Source organism: Amphiura filiformis, chromosome 14, assembly GCF_039555335.1.
Source record: "Amphiura filiformis chromosome 14, Afil_fr2py, whole genome shotgun sequence".
In the NCBI taxonomy this organism is placed as follows: domain Eukaryota; kingdom Metazoa; phylum Echinodermata; class Ophiuroidea; order Amphilepidida; family Amphiuridae; genus Amphiura; species Amphiura filiformis.
The window spans coordinates 62,621,154-62,637,787 of record NC_092641.1 but is presented as its reverse complement, the minus strand read 5'-3'; the positions used below and the strand labels follow the sequence as shown (position 1 = coordinate 62,637,787).

At 36.2% G+C, this 16,634-nt stretch overlaps 1 protein-coding gene across 3 annotated transcripts in view; it reads left to right on the top strand.

Annotated features, from left to right (window-relative positions):
• Nucleotides 1-16,634, top strand: part of LOC140170417 (transient receptor potential cation channel subfamily M member 8-like) — a 42,569-nt gene that overhangs the window by 7,837 nt on the left and 18,098 nt on the right. For all 3 annotated transcript variants that reach the window (XM_072193789.1, XM_072193790.1, XM_072193791.1), the window contains 12 exons: nucleotides 1,842-1,950; nucleotides 2,292-2,454; nucleotides 2,926-3,090; nucleotides 4,084-4,290; nucleotides 4,976-5,129; nucleotides 10,061-10,199; nucleotides 11,040-11,139; nucleotides 13,177-13,237; nucleotides 13,804-13,912; nucleotides 15,076-15,163; nucleotides 15,278-15,442; nucleotides 16,527-16,634. The exon at nucleotides 16,527-16,634 is cut by the window's right edge and continues 93 nt beyond it. In XM_072193789.1, the coding sequence (XP_072049890.1) occupies nucleotides 1,842-1,950; nucleotides 2,292-2,454; nucleotides 2,926-3,090; nucleotides 4,084-4,290; nucleotides 4,976-5,129; nucleotides 10,061-10,199; nucleotides 11,040-11,139; nucleotides 13,177-13,237; nucleotides 13,804-13,912; nucleotides 15,076-15,163; nucleotides 15,278-15,442; nucleotides 16,527-16,634 (1,568 nt within the window). The remainder of the gene's footprint in view (nucleotides 1-1,841; nucleotides 1,951-2,291; nucleotides 2,455-2,925; nucleotides 3,091-4,083; nucleotides 4,291-4,975; nucleotides 5,130-10,060; nucleotides 10,200-11,039; nucleotides 11,140-13,176; nucleotides 13,238-13,803; nucleotides 13,913-15,075; nucleotides 15,164-15,277; nucleotides 15,443-16,526) is intronic.

Below are 16,634 nucleotides of genomic sequence, written 5' to 3'. Positions count from 1 at the left end.
AATTTAAAATGTAGCGCATAGCCTGTGCATCACATACGAAAATTTAATTGATTTGCTTGAGTTGTTGTGAAGAAATTAACAATGACATAATGCGCGCATCAATGCAATTGATTCCAAGTTTGATCAAAAGGCGTTTTTCTCATACTCGCTCACCTCTTCCTAAAGTTTGTGTATCTCATTAAGGGGTGGGGTATGAACGTTTGGACAGTATTTATTGTGGGACATTAGAGCACATCAGACATATCGAATTGAATTCCGAATACGAAGAATGTACTTCCGATATCAAATAATTTTGATTTTTTGAAATTCGCAATGTAATACACATTTTATGGCAAATGATTAAACATTGATATTTTTGATATTTAACAGTACTCGAAGTAAACTTTATAAATCTGATGATTTATACTTAAAGTGCATGTAGGTAGAATGAAAAGCCGAAAACGAAAAAATGAAAACGATCAATTGAAAATTTTGACCTTTCGTATTGAAGATATGGATTTTTTTTCCAAAACACCAAAAAAAATTAGGTCTTTTTGGGAAAAAATCCATATCTTCAATATGAAAGTTCAAAATTTTCAATTGATCGCCGGCTTTTCCTCCCAGCTACATACACTTTAAGAATATGTCATTAGATTGATAAATTTACTTCGAGGACTGTTATATATCAAAACTGTGAAAAATATCAAATTTTAATAATTTGTCATAAAATTTGTATTATATCGTGAATTTCAAAAAATGAAAATTATTTGATATCAGAAAGATATTCTTCGTATTCAGAATGCAATTCGATGTCTGATGTGCTCTCATGTTCCACAAAAAATACTGTCGAAACGCTCAGATCCCTTAAGTTTAGTCCACATTATAGTAATCCGACGGTGTTATGTTATTCATGCTTTTACTGAAGATGAATAACTTTTTGTCCGATAAAACTTTGAATTCTGCAATTGGAAGCTTTCCAAGTTTAATTCTTTAGGTTGTGTTATGTTTTAACTTTCCAAAGAACATTTGAGCCAAGAATGCCAATGAACAAGTGCTTGCAGCTTTATGTGTGATTTTTGATACCATGTAATGTTGAAATATTAAAAGATTTAAACTTTACATACCAATTTCTTGGAAATATTCCAAAAAATTAATATCTGTGAGAATTGTTTTAACCCAGATGGAATTCTGTTTGCAATAATTCTTTATACAACATTTATATCGACATTAACGAAAAAAGTACCGAGCATCCTCTTACATGCAAGCGTTCATTTCCAATATCGTGCAGGTTTTCAAATTTGAACTAACCCTAACTAAATATTTTGCAAGACACAGGTTATTTAAAAAGAATGAAAAGGATTTCACGGTACAAAATATGAAGCCAATTGACAGTTAACCACTAGTGCGCATTGTATTGTGTTAAATGATCTTTCTTTCAAACTTCGAATGAAGTGAATTGACGCATGTTATCTCTCATTTCTACGCAATCAGTCAACCGATTTCAGTAAAATTAGCGTATAAGATGCAGAATAAAATGGGCTACACACTGATGTTTAGATTTTGATGTCTATTTCTCGACCAAATTCATCTACCCGGTAATTTTTTTCTGGGACACCCTGTATACCTTACTTTTGTTGCCAGTGTGTTATTATTTTTTTGAGAAAAATGCAAAAATAGCCACAAATATATCAAGGGGTGTAGTACCACCTTAAATAATTGCTTTACATTTTCATTTTTTTCTGATTAGTTCTTAATCTTTTTTTTTATAATGCTTTGACTCTCACACGCGCCGATGGCATTAATTGTGTTACTGTAAAAGTGCCATTTCACTTATTTTCTATCAAATATATTATTACAAATAGACACAGAAAACACAGGAGGCTCTAAGGATGACATTCAGGACTGGATTCAAACCAATTTTTACAAAAAAGAGTGTGTCCGATATGTGCCTTCGGAAAAGACCAAAGATAGGTACGTATCGATGATACTTATTTGCTTGTCGAGCATGTATGCGGCTCCCAATTTTTCACATTACTGCTGCTCTTCTTTTAAGTTTTACCTGATAAACATGTCCTTACTTCATCTAGCAAACATATTTTCTTTTCCCATGGTCTTCTCTTTTCCAGTGGATGGATAATAAGGACTTACCACTATTACAGTTGTGCTTATCACTGCAGTACAGCACGTTGCATAACTGGTAGTAGTTAGAAACAGTATAATAGAAGAATATGTTGTATGTAGTCAAAGCAATGGCAGCTTAAAATAAAAATGACTGATTAACAATAGTCTTTTAATTTGACTGATTATTTCAGATGCGAATGTGGTCGAACAGAAAAAGAACACAGTAGGTCGGGACACAGTGCATCATCACATCAAGATCCTGATAGTCCGTGGGACAGTAAAGTTGACATCGAAAGGGAAACTACCGATACTTTCGGGAATGTAACATTCACAAACAATGGAAACAAGGCTAAGGTAATAAAGCGCTATTCCAGATGAAATCCATGCACCCTCTATGAAAGACATGACCTTAATCTCCCACTCATCAAGTAACCCCATGGAATTCACACTTCATGTGTGGAAGATTATGCTCATGACTTCCATAAGGGGTGTAAGGACTTCAACTGGAATTAAATAGCCCATTGGATGCTTATTTCCTTGCTCAATATTACACAAAATAACATTAAATATAGCTTTCCGTTACACAGCAAAAACAGTGTTTAGAAATTAAACACTTTTCTAAACACAATTTTGCCTTCACTTTGTAAACACGTTTAGAAACTAAACATCATGTGTCAAATTTCTGGACATTTGTCAGTGATGGTGTTCAATTTCTAAACATCTTACATCCATATTCTAAACATAACGTTTCTAAACACATTCTTGCCTTCACTTTCTAAACACTGTATTTGCAGTGTCATGGTAATGTTGTTTATTTTTAACCAGTATGTCCGACTGGCAGATGACACTAACCCCAAGTTGATTTTAGAGCTGTTGAGAAGGAAATGGAAGCTGGATACGCCGGAGTTGGTGATTTCAGTCACGGGAGGGAGGAAGAACTTCAAACTAAATCCTGAGGAAAAGAGACAATTCCAAAGAGCAATAAAAGAAGTAAGTTATCTATGGAGATAACAAAGGATCTCAAATTAAAATGATTTATTTGTGTACACTGTAAATTGGCCAGAACACATGGAACACATGTACACTGTAAATTGACCAGAACACATGGATCGCGTTCATTAAATGTAACGGCTTTTTAACACATGACACGTGTTCAACTTATTTAGAGAACACTAGTGTGAACACCTTAGAAGTGTTCATAAGATACAGTTGAACACATGACACATGTGTAATAAGTGTTCTAAAATATTTCGGAACATCAAACTACAAGAACACCAGTGTTCAAATGAAACAAAGAAAGACATAAGGAAATTTTGAACACGTGTTACATATGTGTTCTAAGTTTTAAAAACTGTCAAATATTAATGTAACAATGTTTCCTTTTTGTGATAGTGCTAGGTAAGGAGACACTTAATGCAAATTTTAGTATGGATATGCAGACATCTTTTCATAACTAATCTCGGAATAAGAGACATAACACTAGTGTCAAGTGTTCTATGACTTTTACAGTGTAGGCACTAGAAACAAATTATTTCGATCTATCGATCGACCATCGATGCTTGGTCGATCCTTATTATTTATGAAATCAATTAATTGACAATTGTTAATTGTGATAATCTTTGTATTGACCAATATAAAATTTATTCTAATTAATTACTTGTTAGTTCATTAATAACAAGCATCGAAGCAGCATCGACGGTCGATCCAAAGATGGAACAAAATGTGGATCTTGTGCCCTATTGATGATGATGATGATGATGATGCTGATGATAATGATAATATTGATGTGATACTGATGTGATACTGATGAATGATGATAATGGTGGTCGATGATGATTTGGATGTTGCTTCCAGTTGGTTGGTCAAAAATGTTGCTGCTATGGATGTCATTTATGACGATAGTTTATTTGTTGAGGACAGTGACCATAAAACAAAACATGTAAGATCTGAAAGACCTGGTATTTTTTGCATACATGTATCCAGGTTTCACAATCAAAGAAGACATGGATACTTACTGGAGGAACGAATTGTGGAGCAGCACGGTGTGCGGGAAAGGCGTTTGTTGCTCATCATTACAGTCCTCGACAGTTTTTGACACGAAAAGGTTCAGCGACATATATCGGGATCTCCCCTTGGGGGTATGTGGAGAACACAGACAGATTGCTGGGGCCACATACCGGTCAAAACGAGGTAAGAAGCTGTGATTAGTACCGGAATAAAATGGACCTTGTTACAATGCAGATTGATATCCATATCCCATAATTTCAGTTTTGCAAAATCCATACACATACCAATTAATCTGTTTTATATTCGAGATATGGAGAACGTCACTCCAGAGGATGATTTAAGGAAGCCCCATCATGCACTGTAAAAGTGTTATCACTAGAGTTTCAACTGCCACTTTACTTTTCAAATCCCATTGAATTCTGTGCAAAAGATGTTGTTTGAGAATTGCCCGTGTGTCATTATTACTTGGTCGATTTCAGATCTAAAGTGATGTATGCATGAAGGATAATTCACACCTTCTATAGATAACATAAAGTGTGAAATCGACCAACCTTTAGAAGGTGTTTTTATTGTAAATATATCTGTCAAAATTCAAATTTAACCATGCACGTGTGTATGCAGTGGGCGGGTAGTGGTGTCATGTTCACTCACACAGCTGTGCTAACCGCAAGACTTGCTGGGAAGTGCTTAAATCATCCTCTGACGTCACTCCAACACATGTTTGTCTGGCAGAGTAAGTTAATGCACGTACCGCATATCGTTTGGGCTATAATCTACATGTTTAATTTTACTATTAATTACCCGCCCTTAATTTTCACTTTCATATAACTTAATTCAAATTTGTTCAACTTTTTTTTGTTACCTCCAGGTAACATATTCAGTTGACGACAGACCAATACCAAGGGGACAACCGGCTCCTTTATCACCAAACCATACACACTTCATTCTTGTTGACGATGGAAGACGGAAATCAGGCGGTGACTTACAGCTACGATTAAAGATAGAGAAGGCCCTCGTTCAAGGTACGCTTACCTCCTCGTCAAACTCATCTATTCCTCTTCGTTCTTCTTCTTATCCTCCATCTTCTCCTTTTCTATCTACTCTTTTCTATCTACTTTTTTTCTGCTTTTTTTCTTCTCCTTCTATATTGATGAGTGAGTTACTATTATGGTGAGTTTCCGTATTCTGGGCAATTAAACTCCAAGGCTTGCACTCATTAAACAAACAAAGGGAAAACAAAATAATTATACTTTAACGACCTTCGTAACTTGGAAATTACAAATGAAAAATAGTACAATGTCTCGGAAACATCATAAATGCAGGCCAATTGTCCTTCCATTCATGATTGTCAGAGTACAGCTCAATTACCTTAAAAACAAGCCTAATTTATACCACTAACCCAGCAAACACAAAACGTTTTCGACATCATTCACAAAAGGTTATAAAAGGTTGTCAGTTATATAAAGGGCATATAAAGGGTATAAAACCATTTCATAACATTAAAAATCATTTTTTGATAAACTACTGCCCAGCCAAAACAAAATGTTTTACAGAAAACTTTTAAATGTCGGGTTATATAAAGGGTATACAAACGTTTTAATAACATTCCAAAAACATTTTTGAAAACTTGATACCAAACATTCTAAACAGAATGTTATTTTTGGGTTGAAAAAATATTTTGCAAAAATGTTTGCCCAAAATATTTGCAATAACGTTTTAAAAACGTTTTCATGACATTCAAATGTTATTAAAACGTTTTGAAAAAACAACAACATTTTAATAACATTTCTGTGTTTGCTGGGTGCAAATATTTTAACATAATGTTATAATTGAAGTGTTGACCAAATATTTAGCAAATTTAAATATCTCTGCAAAAAACGTTTTAAAACGTTTTCATGACCTTTATATAACCCGACATTTAAATGTTATTAAAACGTTTTTACCTAAACCAAAACCCAACATATAACTTATTTAAAACGTTTTTAAAACGTTTTTGTGTTTGCGATGTGGCGATGCATGAAAATGTGTTTGCGTGGCATCTACAAAGACTGCTTTAAAATTACTAATTTGACCAAGTTATATAACCCAAAAAAGTACATTTCCGGTTTTGATGCTTCAAAATGGCACATTTCCTCTCATTATATGACACTTTTTTTGTGTAATATTACCAAAATTCAAATCGGGTTTTAGTAAATATTCGCCCTATACCTGTTACTTCCAGCTTGGAGGTCGTACTGCCATTTTAAGTGTTTACGGTTCAGTACGTTAAAACAAAACATTTGACATCTAAGTCATCTAGTTTCACCTGATATTGGTTGCGTTTAACTGTGAGAGTTCGACAATTCCTCGCGAAATTTCGAACGAACCTATAACAATATCGTGAAAAGAGGATGTTGCCTAATTTCATAAGTAGAGTAACGCAATAACTACATCAGTCAGGATAACGTTCAATCGCTAAGTTGCTAGACTGTGGCGCGTATGGGTACGATAATAAGGTTGCGATTTCTAAACGCCGTGGTAGTACTCCTGTCTATTTATTCAAAATCGCTTTCCTGTAACATAGAGCGAGGTAGCTTTTTAAAGTTGACAAAATGTAAACACATCACAAGAAATAAGTCCCCCTCTCAACATTTCGTCATAACATTATAAGGTTTCGTTTTGTACCAATAAAACTAACTTTGAAATAATTATGGGTCACTCCATATGAAATCAAGGAGTCGCCCCACCTGACCCCCTCAGATTTGCTTTATATTTTAGTCATATGTTGTACCTGTAAAACTATTAAAAACCTGCAAATTTGAGGTCTGTATCTCTTACGGATTTTCTGTGGCAGCCATTTAAAGTTGGAGTAGGGGGGTCTAAATTTGGACCCAAAAGTTGCCCTTTAAATAAATTTCATCTTTGGGAGGCTGTGCCTTCTTTATAAAAAAAGAGAGAGGTCTGAAACTTTGTGTACACACTAACTCCATGCCCAATTTGTCAAAAAAAAAAAAATAAAAATTTCTGTAATTGCGTGTTGTGTCACGGGGTCATTAAATATATGCAAGAAAAAATGTAATGTTTTGTAAACTGGCAAGTTTAGCCCCCCTAAATTCACATTTTTTGTCAGATTAATAATTTTTTGTTGTCACTGATGCTATATATAGGATAAAGACAATGCATATCCAAAAAATTGAGGTCACAACTCATTTACATTTCGAACAGCGCCCTCACAAAGATGCAATTTATTGCACATTCAACATTTTCAGGGGCCCAAAGTCGATGTGGTCCACCTTCAAACTTTATAAAACATCACTTTTATATAACTACTAGTCTTAAATTACAACTTTGCTAAGTCCCAGTAATTGTATAGGTTGACTTCATATAAAATAACAAGCCCAAAGTTGACCATTTTCTTATGATTGCATGTAGTGCAAATGTGCCGAATTCGGAAGGCTTGAAAGTCAAATTGGCCCCAATATTGAAAATAAAATGGAAATAAAAGTAAACAGGGCCAATAACTATGCATCTAGTCATTTATTTTCAATATTGTGGCCATTTTGACTTTTAAACCTTCCGAATTCGGCACATTTGCAGTACATGCAATCATAAGAAAATGGTCAACGTTGGGCTTGTCGTTTTATACTATAATAGGAAGTCAATCTATAAAATTACTGGGATTGAGCAGAGTTGCAATTTAAGACTAGTAGTCATATAAAAGTGATGTCTTATAAATTTTGAAGGTTGACCACATCGACTTTGGGCCCCCTGAAAATGGTGAATTTGCATTAATTTTCATCTTCGCGAGGGCGCTGTTGGAAATGTAAATAAATGGTCACCTCAATGTCTTGGATATGCATTGTATTTGTCCTATATATCGCATCAGTGACAACAAAAAACAATTAATCTGACAAAAATGTGAATTTAGGGGGGCTAAACTTGCCAGTATACAAAACATTACATTTTTTTTGCATATTTAATGACCCTGTGACACAACTCGCAATTACAGACATTTATTTTTTTTTACTTGTTGACAAATTGGACATGCAATTAGTGTGTATACAAGGTTTCAGACCTCTCTCTCTTTTTATTAGGAAGGTACAGGCTCCCAAAGATGAAATTTATTCAAAGGGCAACTTTTGGGTCCAAATTTAGATCCCCCTACTCCAACTGTAAATGGCTACCATAGAAAATCTGTATATATTGAAATGAAATGTAAATAAAAGTAAATAGGGCCAATAACTACTCATCTAATCATTTATTTTTAATATTGTGGCCAATTTGACTTTCAAGCCTTCCGAATTCGGCACATTTGCACTACATGCAATCATAAGAAAATGGTCAACTTTGGGCTTGTCATTTTATATGAAGTCAACCAATACAATTATTGGGACTTAGCAAAGTTGTAATTTAAGACTAGTAGTTATATAAAAGTGATGTTTTATAAATTTTGAAGGTGGACCACATCGACTTTGGGCCCCCTGAAAATGTTGGATTTGCAATAAATTTCATCTTCGTGAGGGCGCTGTTCGAAATGTAAATGAGTTGTGACCTCAATTTTTTTGATATGCATTGTATTTATCCTATATATAGCATCAGTGACAACAAAAAATAATTAATCTGACCAAAATGTGAATTTAGGGGGCTAAACTTGCCAGTTTACAAAACATTACATTTTTTCTTGCATATTTAATGACCCCGTGACACAACGCGCAATTACAGAATTTTTTTATTTTTTATTTTTTGACAAATTGGGCATGGAGTTAGTGTGTATACAAAGTTTCAGACCTCTTTTTCTTTTTTATAAAGAAGGCACAGACTCCCAAAGATGAAATTTATTTAAAGGGCAACTTTTGGGTCCAAATTTAGACCCCCTACTCCAACTTTAAATGGCTGCCACAGAAAATCCGTAAGAGCTACAGACCTCAAATTTGCAGGTTTTTAATATTTTTACAGGTACAACATATGACCAAAATATAAAGCAAATCTGAGGGGGTCAGGTGGGGCGACTCCTTGATTTCATATGGAATGACCCTTATATGACTGTTGTGTTCCGTGAAAATGAAAGATATCCATGACTTCAAGGCTCAATGAGCTCAAAAAGTCCAAGTTATAATGATTTCAAAGTTAGTTTTATTGGTACATGGTTTTATTATACGATGTTATGATCAAATTTTGAGTGGGAGACTTATTTCTTGTGACGTGTTTATACCCGTTTTATAATATATTATGGACAGTCTAGGATTTTGCCATACGAAGGAAAGTCTAAATATTAATAACGTCTACTTTGTCTGTAAGAAATCATTATAATAATGCAGCAGTAGGGTGTAAAAGTTTGACTTCATTCATATATATAGGGTGTGCGCTTTTTAGCTGCAAATCCCTGAGGTTTTTTTTAATGAATAAAGAGCCACATTGGTCAGTGATAGTCCGTATATTTATGGCAAGACATATCAAGGCATTAACAGCTATTATTCTTACGATAAAGCTGATGGGTTGGCGCCTAGATAGCTATTAACCTCCTTTTTGAAACTGGTCCGTTTCACAATTCCAGGGATGTGAGGCGGGAGTGCATTCCATTTGCGAGCTGTAGATGGAATGAAAGAGGGCTCATGACTAACAAGGTTAGATCTTGGAATTTGAATTGCAAGGTCGTGAGATCTAACTGAGTGGCGAAGACGAAGTAGTTAGCATAGTAACTCAGGGGCATTCCCATAGAACATAATAGTGGCACCTACTGCTCTACGGTGAGCCAAAGCCTGGATTTGAAGAGAGGAAAGTTCTTCTCCAGGGAGATCGATGATGCGAACAGCACGCCTCTGAACTGCATCTAGCTTTGACAGTGATGTAGGAGTTGTTCCATAAAGCGTAGAGAGGCCTGTGGGTTTGTTATGGCGCACTACGAAATTTTATTTTCTCCTTCTCCTTAAATCAATTCATTTGAAACGTTAAACGTTCTCCCATTTGTCATCAGAAAATATTCCACTTGTGGTAGTGGTACTGGAAGGTGGCAAAGACGCCATAGATCACGTGTGCGAATCAGTCCAGCAAGATGTACCAGTCATACTTTGCAACACGGGTCGAGCAGCAGATTTACTCTCCAAGTTGTACAAGTAAGAGGAATAAACATTTTTGAGAATCATGTTTATCTTTTCATGTCAACTTATCACAATATGTTCCCAGCAGGATTGGAAAATTAATTTCTTAATTAACCAACGTTATATTGGACTGACATCACCTGGTTTGTATCTAGTTTCTACTGTAAATGTTCAAGGAGCTATGAGCAATGTATGTCGTTATGGAGTGATATGAGGTGTGTGTACGTTGGAAATGTTACGAATAATTTGCAAGAAATCGCTTCAATTGCCAAAACATATTTGCCCCATCGCAATTTTAAGGAAACTACAGTGGTCTAAAGCATAGGAAATATTACGTTATTAGAGTCTTTTTGAACTATTTTACAGCGTAAATTTTATTGCATAAGCCTAATTTTTTTAAAAGGAGAACTAACCCTATGTGCCAAAAATTCCGTTCGACATACCAAAAAATAATCTCTTAATTGAAGTACCGGGAAAACAGTCCAAGTACCACGAAATTCAGCAGGGACGCGCTTTGACTCCAAGTTACCCTTAACTTGAATAAAGCCGTCTTTATTTAACAGTCAGTCTCAAAGCCCTTCCCAAGTTGAAAACCTAATGCGGATTTTTTTCTTTGACTTTGTTTTCTTCAAACTGTGGGACGAACCTTTATTCGACAAGAATACGCCGGGGAATACATAGTTTCACTGTGTTCAAGATGAATAATGTTATTGGGATTTACGACTTTTTTTACTTTTTACTATTTTTACGTCTGACTCAATCCAGCAAAAAGCAGATAATTGTATGGGCGTGGGAGCGTTGACGCAAAGTATTAAATCAAGATGTCCTAATCATTACGATTATTATAATCATTAGGGGCCAGGAACCTGATACGGAAGACGCCAGAATGAAAGACCTTGTGAGTCAGATTGATATCGAGGGAATTAAACAAATATGCCAAATCTACAAAGAATTCGTAAGTAACAGGCCACTACACTGTCAATATAATGCCCAGTAATTTGTAGGAATTGTTTCGGCAAATTTGCTGCCAGAAGTTTTCTGTAACAATATTTTATATAATTACTGAACTTTCGATAAGAATAATAAAATAGATCACACTCTTACGAACAGGTAAGTATTGCTACATAACAGTGCGATATTTCAGTTGAAATCCATACACCCCTATTGAGGATATGACCTTAGTTTCCCACGGGGCGTCGATTTTAAATGGAATCCCCCATTCAGTCAACCCCATTTGAAATCCACACTCTCTGTGTGGAAAAGTAAGGTCATGTCTTAGGGGGTGTATGGATTTCAATGGAACAGAACATTTTTATTTGAAACTTATGACTTATTTCAATGAACATTTTTATATGAAACAGTTGACTTATACGACTGCATTTACGACGAAAACGAGAGTCGAACCGCAAAATCTTGTGGCCGATAAAACGCCTTGATTCTTGAACCTAATAAACTCCTCAACAAAAGTTTGGCATTTTTTCCCTTTATGGCTTTAAGGGGGTACTACACCCCTGGCCAATTTTGTGCATTTTTCTCAAAAATTATAGCGGATTGGTGACAAGTAAGAAATGTATATTATAGGGGCAAGGACTACAACTACTACACTGAAAATTCAGCAACTCAAGGCAAGTAGTTATTGATTGATTAATCAAATATTGGTTTCCCTCATTTTTGACTGTAACTCCACAACTGTTGTCTGCGTTGAAAATAAAATTTCAAGTGCAGTAGTTGTAGTCCTTGCCCCTATAATATACATATCTTATTTGTCACCAATGCGCTATAATTTCTGAGAAAAATGCAAAAATAGGCACAAAATTCGGCAGGGGTGTAGTACCCCTTAAGTTAACAAAATGTAAACACATCACAAGAAATAAGAAATCACCACACTTGGCACAATCACTTTTCACGTATTATAATATCCATCTATGTTTTATTTTGATGTGGCTGTCTTGTCCACAATCACTGGAAGGTGATGGGTACCAATCATTTTGATACAGCCTGTAAACCCCAACTACATCATTCAGTTAAAGACCCACTGCCTGATCTTCTGCCATCGACTTTTGAAATGAGCTAATCCATCGTTCAGTTTTAGCTCACTCATGCAAGGAAGCACTTATTGTGTTTAAATTCTCAGTCAGTGTTATTATAATCCGCTTCATGATGTGTGCCAACACCCATGTCAATGTTAATTAGTTTTGAAGATATAAGGCCAAGAAGTAAGGATAACTTACTTATTTGAAGTATTTAGTCGATTGACATGATTAATATAAATTATTAATATGTGACCGAACAGCTCGAATAAACCGTAAATTCCCTTAATTGTATTTTGAGTTACAGTGTAAAATGTGTACGAAGGTCATATGCATTGGTAACTTAAGCTGGCGCGACATCTGTCTCATTTTGATAGTCACAACACCAATCAATAATCCTATTATTGAAAAGGATAATAAGCTTCTACCTTAGATGGCAATAGAATTTTTAATAGCTCTGGTCTTTGTTTGCTTTGGCTAAATCCTGTTCAAGTGGTGGGTTACCAGGCATTGTATTTTGTATAGGTATGTATAACCAACAATTAACAATGAGAGAACTTTCTTGAACCTCGTTGACTTGATATGACCGCCAATCACGACTGTTTGATATTTATTGCCAGCAATGTGGAAAAAAGAGACACACGTAGAAACGAAAAAAGCTACCATTTTGTTGAAGGAACAAAGTTCAACAAACCATAACCCCGCTACTGGATATTGTTTGAAGTCAAATAATATACCATTTTAAAGCTTATGATGTATATTTTCTAAATACGAAATAAAACAATTTTGACCGGGGGAGGAATTTACGGCTCATTCGCCGTGACAGGTCACATATGTCCCAAATTGATGAAATGGGCTGCTTTAATATATTTCATGATTTTTACATATACTACATAATACATATAATACAAAATGTCTTTGATATTGACGCTTTAATCTAAACTTACGCATACTGCCTTTAGTTCACAGACTTTGACATGACTTCGGATATGAGCAATGCAATCAAGGACGCTTTAACGAATGGTAAGATTATTTTGTTTTTAATTGTATGATATATTTATAGAGGGTAGCCATTATTCAATGTCTAAGCATTGCTTTCCAACATAGACCCCACCTCTGGGTATAATCGAGACGGGTCGGGACAGTCAGGGGTTTTTCAGCCCAGTATTTTTGAAACTGAATGCGATAAAGATGTTTATAAAGTTTGACTGTCTAGTCTCTATACATTGGACCGAGGGCTTAACCTCACCTCCGAAGGACAAAGTACTATCATGGTTCATTTACCATTTCTAATGAGAGCGGACGTTTGAACTTAATCTACATTGTTGCCAATTAACTTCAAAATTTGTTCCCAAGCCTAATAACCCAGCAAGTTGCCAAATGGGAATTGAACCCAGCACCTTATGCTCCAACAGCAAGTACTCTAACCATTAGGCCATGATTTCCACATTACCTGTTTCAAAAATGGGTTTTCAAAATCGCAAAAATGTTGTGCGCAATATGCATAGCAAACACTCACTACTTCCCTGATAGATGGAAATCACACTTAAACCGCTACTTATTTACGTTTTTAATTTCTTTTTCTGCAGATGACGTCACGAATGACAGTCAGGAAAAGGAGAAACACCTAAAGAGGTGGATTAAGAGGAAATTCAAAAAGATGGAAGCTAATCAAAATGGTTCCACATCATATGATACGTGAGTACATTACATTAGTTTGGCCTTTTACGAAGTGTTAATTTTCTTCACTTCACAACTTGATTCCCCCCTCAGGTGTTATGTTATTGAGGTGACCACATAAACAGGTTGTCATACACCTGATGTGTTATAAAGCATAGCAGTCATGTAGATCAGTGGCGTAGCGTCATAGGGGCACGGGGGGGGCAAGTTCCCCCAATCGATTGCAAAATTTAGAAAATCAAATAGGAAAGTCACGGTTGCCAAAACACGGATTGCGCCCCCATCAGACCCGATACCCACAGTCATGGTCGGTGCACCCCCGTCCTCAATATGATGACCCACGCTACGCCACTGAGCTGAGGCATTTGGTAGTCAAATGTCTTACTACGTGGGGTATGTGTGTGCTACATACACTCTTTGACTAAATGAGTTACTGTAGTCGATTTGACGATAAAGGAAAGTGAAATATTACATATTCTAAGAGACTTGCTGGCTTGGGCATGGGGAGGTGGGGAGGGAGAAAGTTGCCCTACCCGGCTCGAAATATCGGGACAAAATTGACCAATAGTTGTAATGTGCACCTTCCTTTGGCCCGGTTTTAGGTCACAATAATTGCCCTAATTTTTGTCAATCTGAGTTATTTTAGACTGAACAGGAAGAAATATTTGGAAATTATGCCCCTCCTATGGTTCGGTACCCCCAGTACGCTCCTGCATATTCTTTGAGGCACTTGCAACCTGATGACCATGTGAAGACCTGAGCGTAAAAGGAAGGTAAGTCCACTTGGCCCCTCAACATGTATACACTAAAGTTACGTAGTTTCTTTTTTATAATGTGTAATACATGCTCCAGGGTGAAAACATCATGAAAGGTTGTGAAAGATTTGTTTTGGCCACACAACATGTATAAAACACTACCAAACTATACAAAACTATACGCAACTTTAGTGTATACATGTTGAGGGGCCAAGTTGACTTACGGTCTTCTTGCGCTCAGGTCTTCATGTGTGGTTTGGATAATGTATGTGGTTAGATTGTCACTTTTGAAATAGTTTGATATAGAAACTTGGCGATCTACTCAGTCTAATGGGGTTTAATAATCCTGATAAGAATGTTTCAAGCATCAACCACAACAACAGCATAAACTGAAAAATATCGTGTTTCTATTTTCTTTATTCTAAGAATTCGAGATCAATCAAATCTACCGACAGATGCTTTTGGAGAAGTTACATTCGTCCCAAGCGTTGAAAAGTACAGGAACACAGCGAAGGTACGTGAAATGTGACGCAACAATAATTAATAAGAGCTGTGAAATGGATGAAAAGAATAATAATATTAATATTAATTTTTAAACATTTTCCACTATTATGTTGAATTGTTTTAGTATGTGCGATTATCCGTTGATACTGACCCTGAGCCAATCAAAGAGCTGTTGCAGAAGAAATGGAATTTGCCGGATCCTAAACTTGTGATATCAGTGATAGGGGGAAGCAAGAACATATCGCTCAAACCTGAAGATAAACGGAACTTCAACGAAGCTCTTAAAAAGGTAAGAATTTCTGCCAACTAAGATTTTGAAATCGTAAGATATTAATTCTCTGGTAACAGACCAGCAGCAGCACACCCGCCGCTTCCTCAGCGCTTTTGTAACTCGGGTGGGAAAATATTTCACCTATAGCCATTGTAGGGTAAATAGTTTTCTATTTCATTGGCACTACATATGTTGAAGGTACATGATATGAACTGATTTTCCTTTGATTGGGAAAATTAAGCCTATACTAATCATAATTGTCAACATTAGGGCTACATCATAGTATCATATCCAACAATAAGTTTCAAGATGCGCACAAGCACACAGGCCAAACAAATGAGTTACTAACAAGTGCATCAACAATGTATATCCATTTATCATTGCCTTGGAACTATACTTTCCGGAAGGTATTGGCTATAAAGACCTATTCAACGATTTGGTTATTCGGAAAATCATAAAAATGAGCAAAATTCAGTTTGTGCATCTTTGTTAGTAGCATATATGTGCCTTGTAGTACCCGTACCCGTACCCGTACCCGTACCCGTACCCGTACCCGTACCCGTACCCGTACCCGTACTCGAGTCCCAATTTCTGTACCCGTACCCGTACTCATGCCTTATTTTGACTTCGGACCCGTACCCGTACTCATGGACTGGGACCCGTACCTGTACCCATGACCTGGGATCCGTACCCGTACCCGCATCTATGACATGGGACCCGAACCCGTACTCATGGACCGGGACCCGTACCCGTACTCATGACGGGCCAATACTACAAGTCTGGCGTGTATTAAAGACAAAATTGGACGTTATACTAAAATGCAGAAAACCTTAGACGAGCGCGTATTGTAAGGATACATCGCGTATATACTGCGTTGAACGCACTTGTCTCTGATTGGCTGCTAAGGCGATATATTGTTGCTGAGTGGAAATTTATGAATGAACTGTGCGCCGTACGCGTTGTTAGCGCCGAATTTGCAACATCACGGTAGTCGCGCTCGTAAAAGGTTTGCTGCATTTTAGTATAGGTAACATTTTGAAAGGGCAATTGGTATATAGATTTAGAAATTGAATAACATTCAATATTTCTTTTATAAATACAGGCATCTCGTACCACCAGCACATGGATCTTTACCAATGGAACGAATTGCGGAGTTACCAAATGTGTCGGAGATGCAGTAAGAGAAGGTCAGTCTCTGAAATGGATGAAC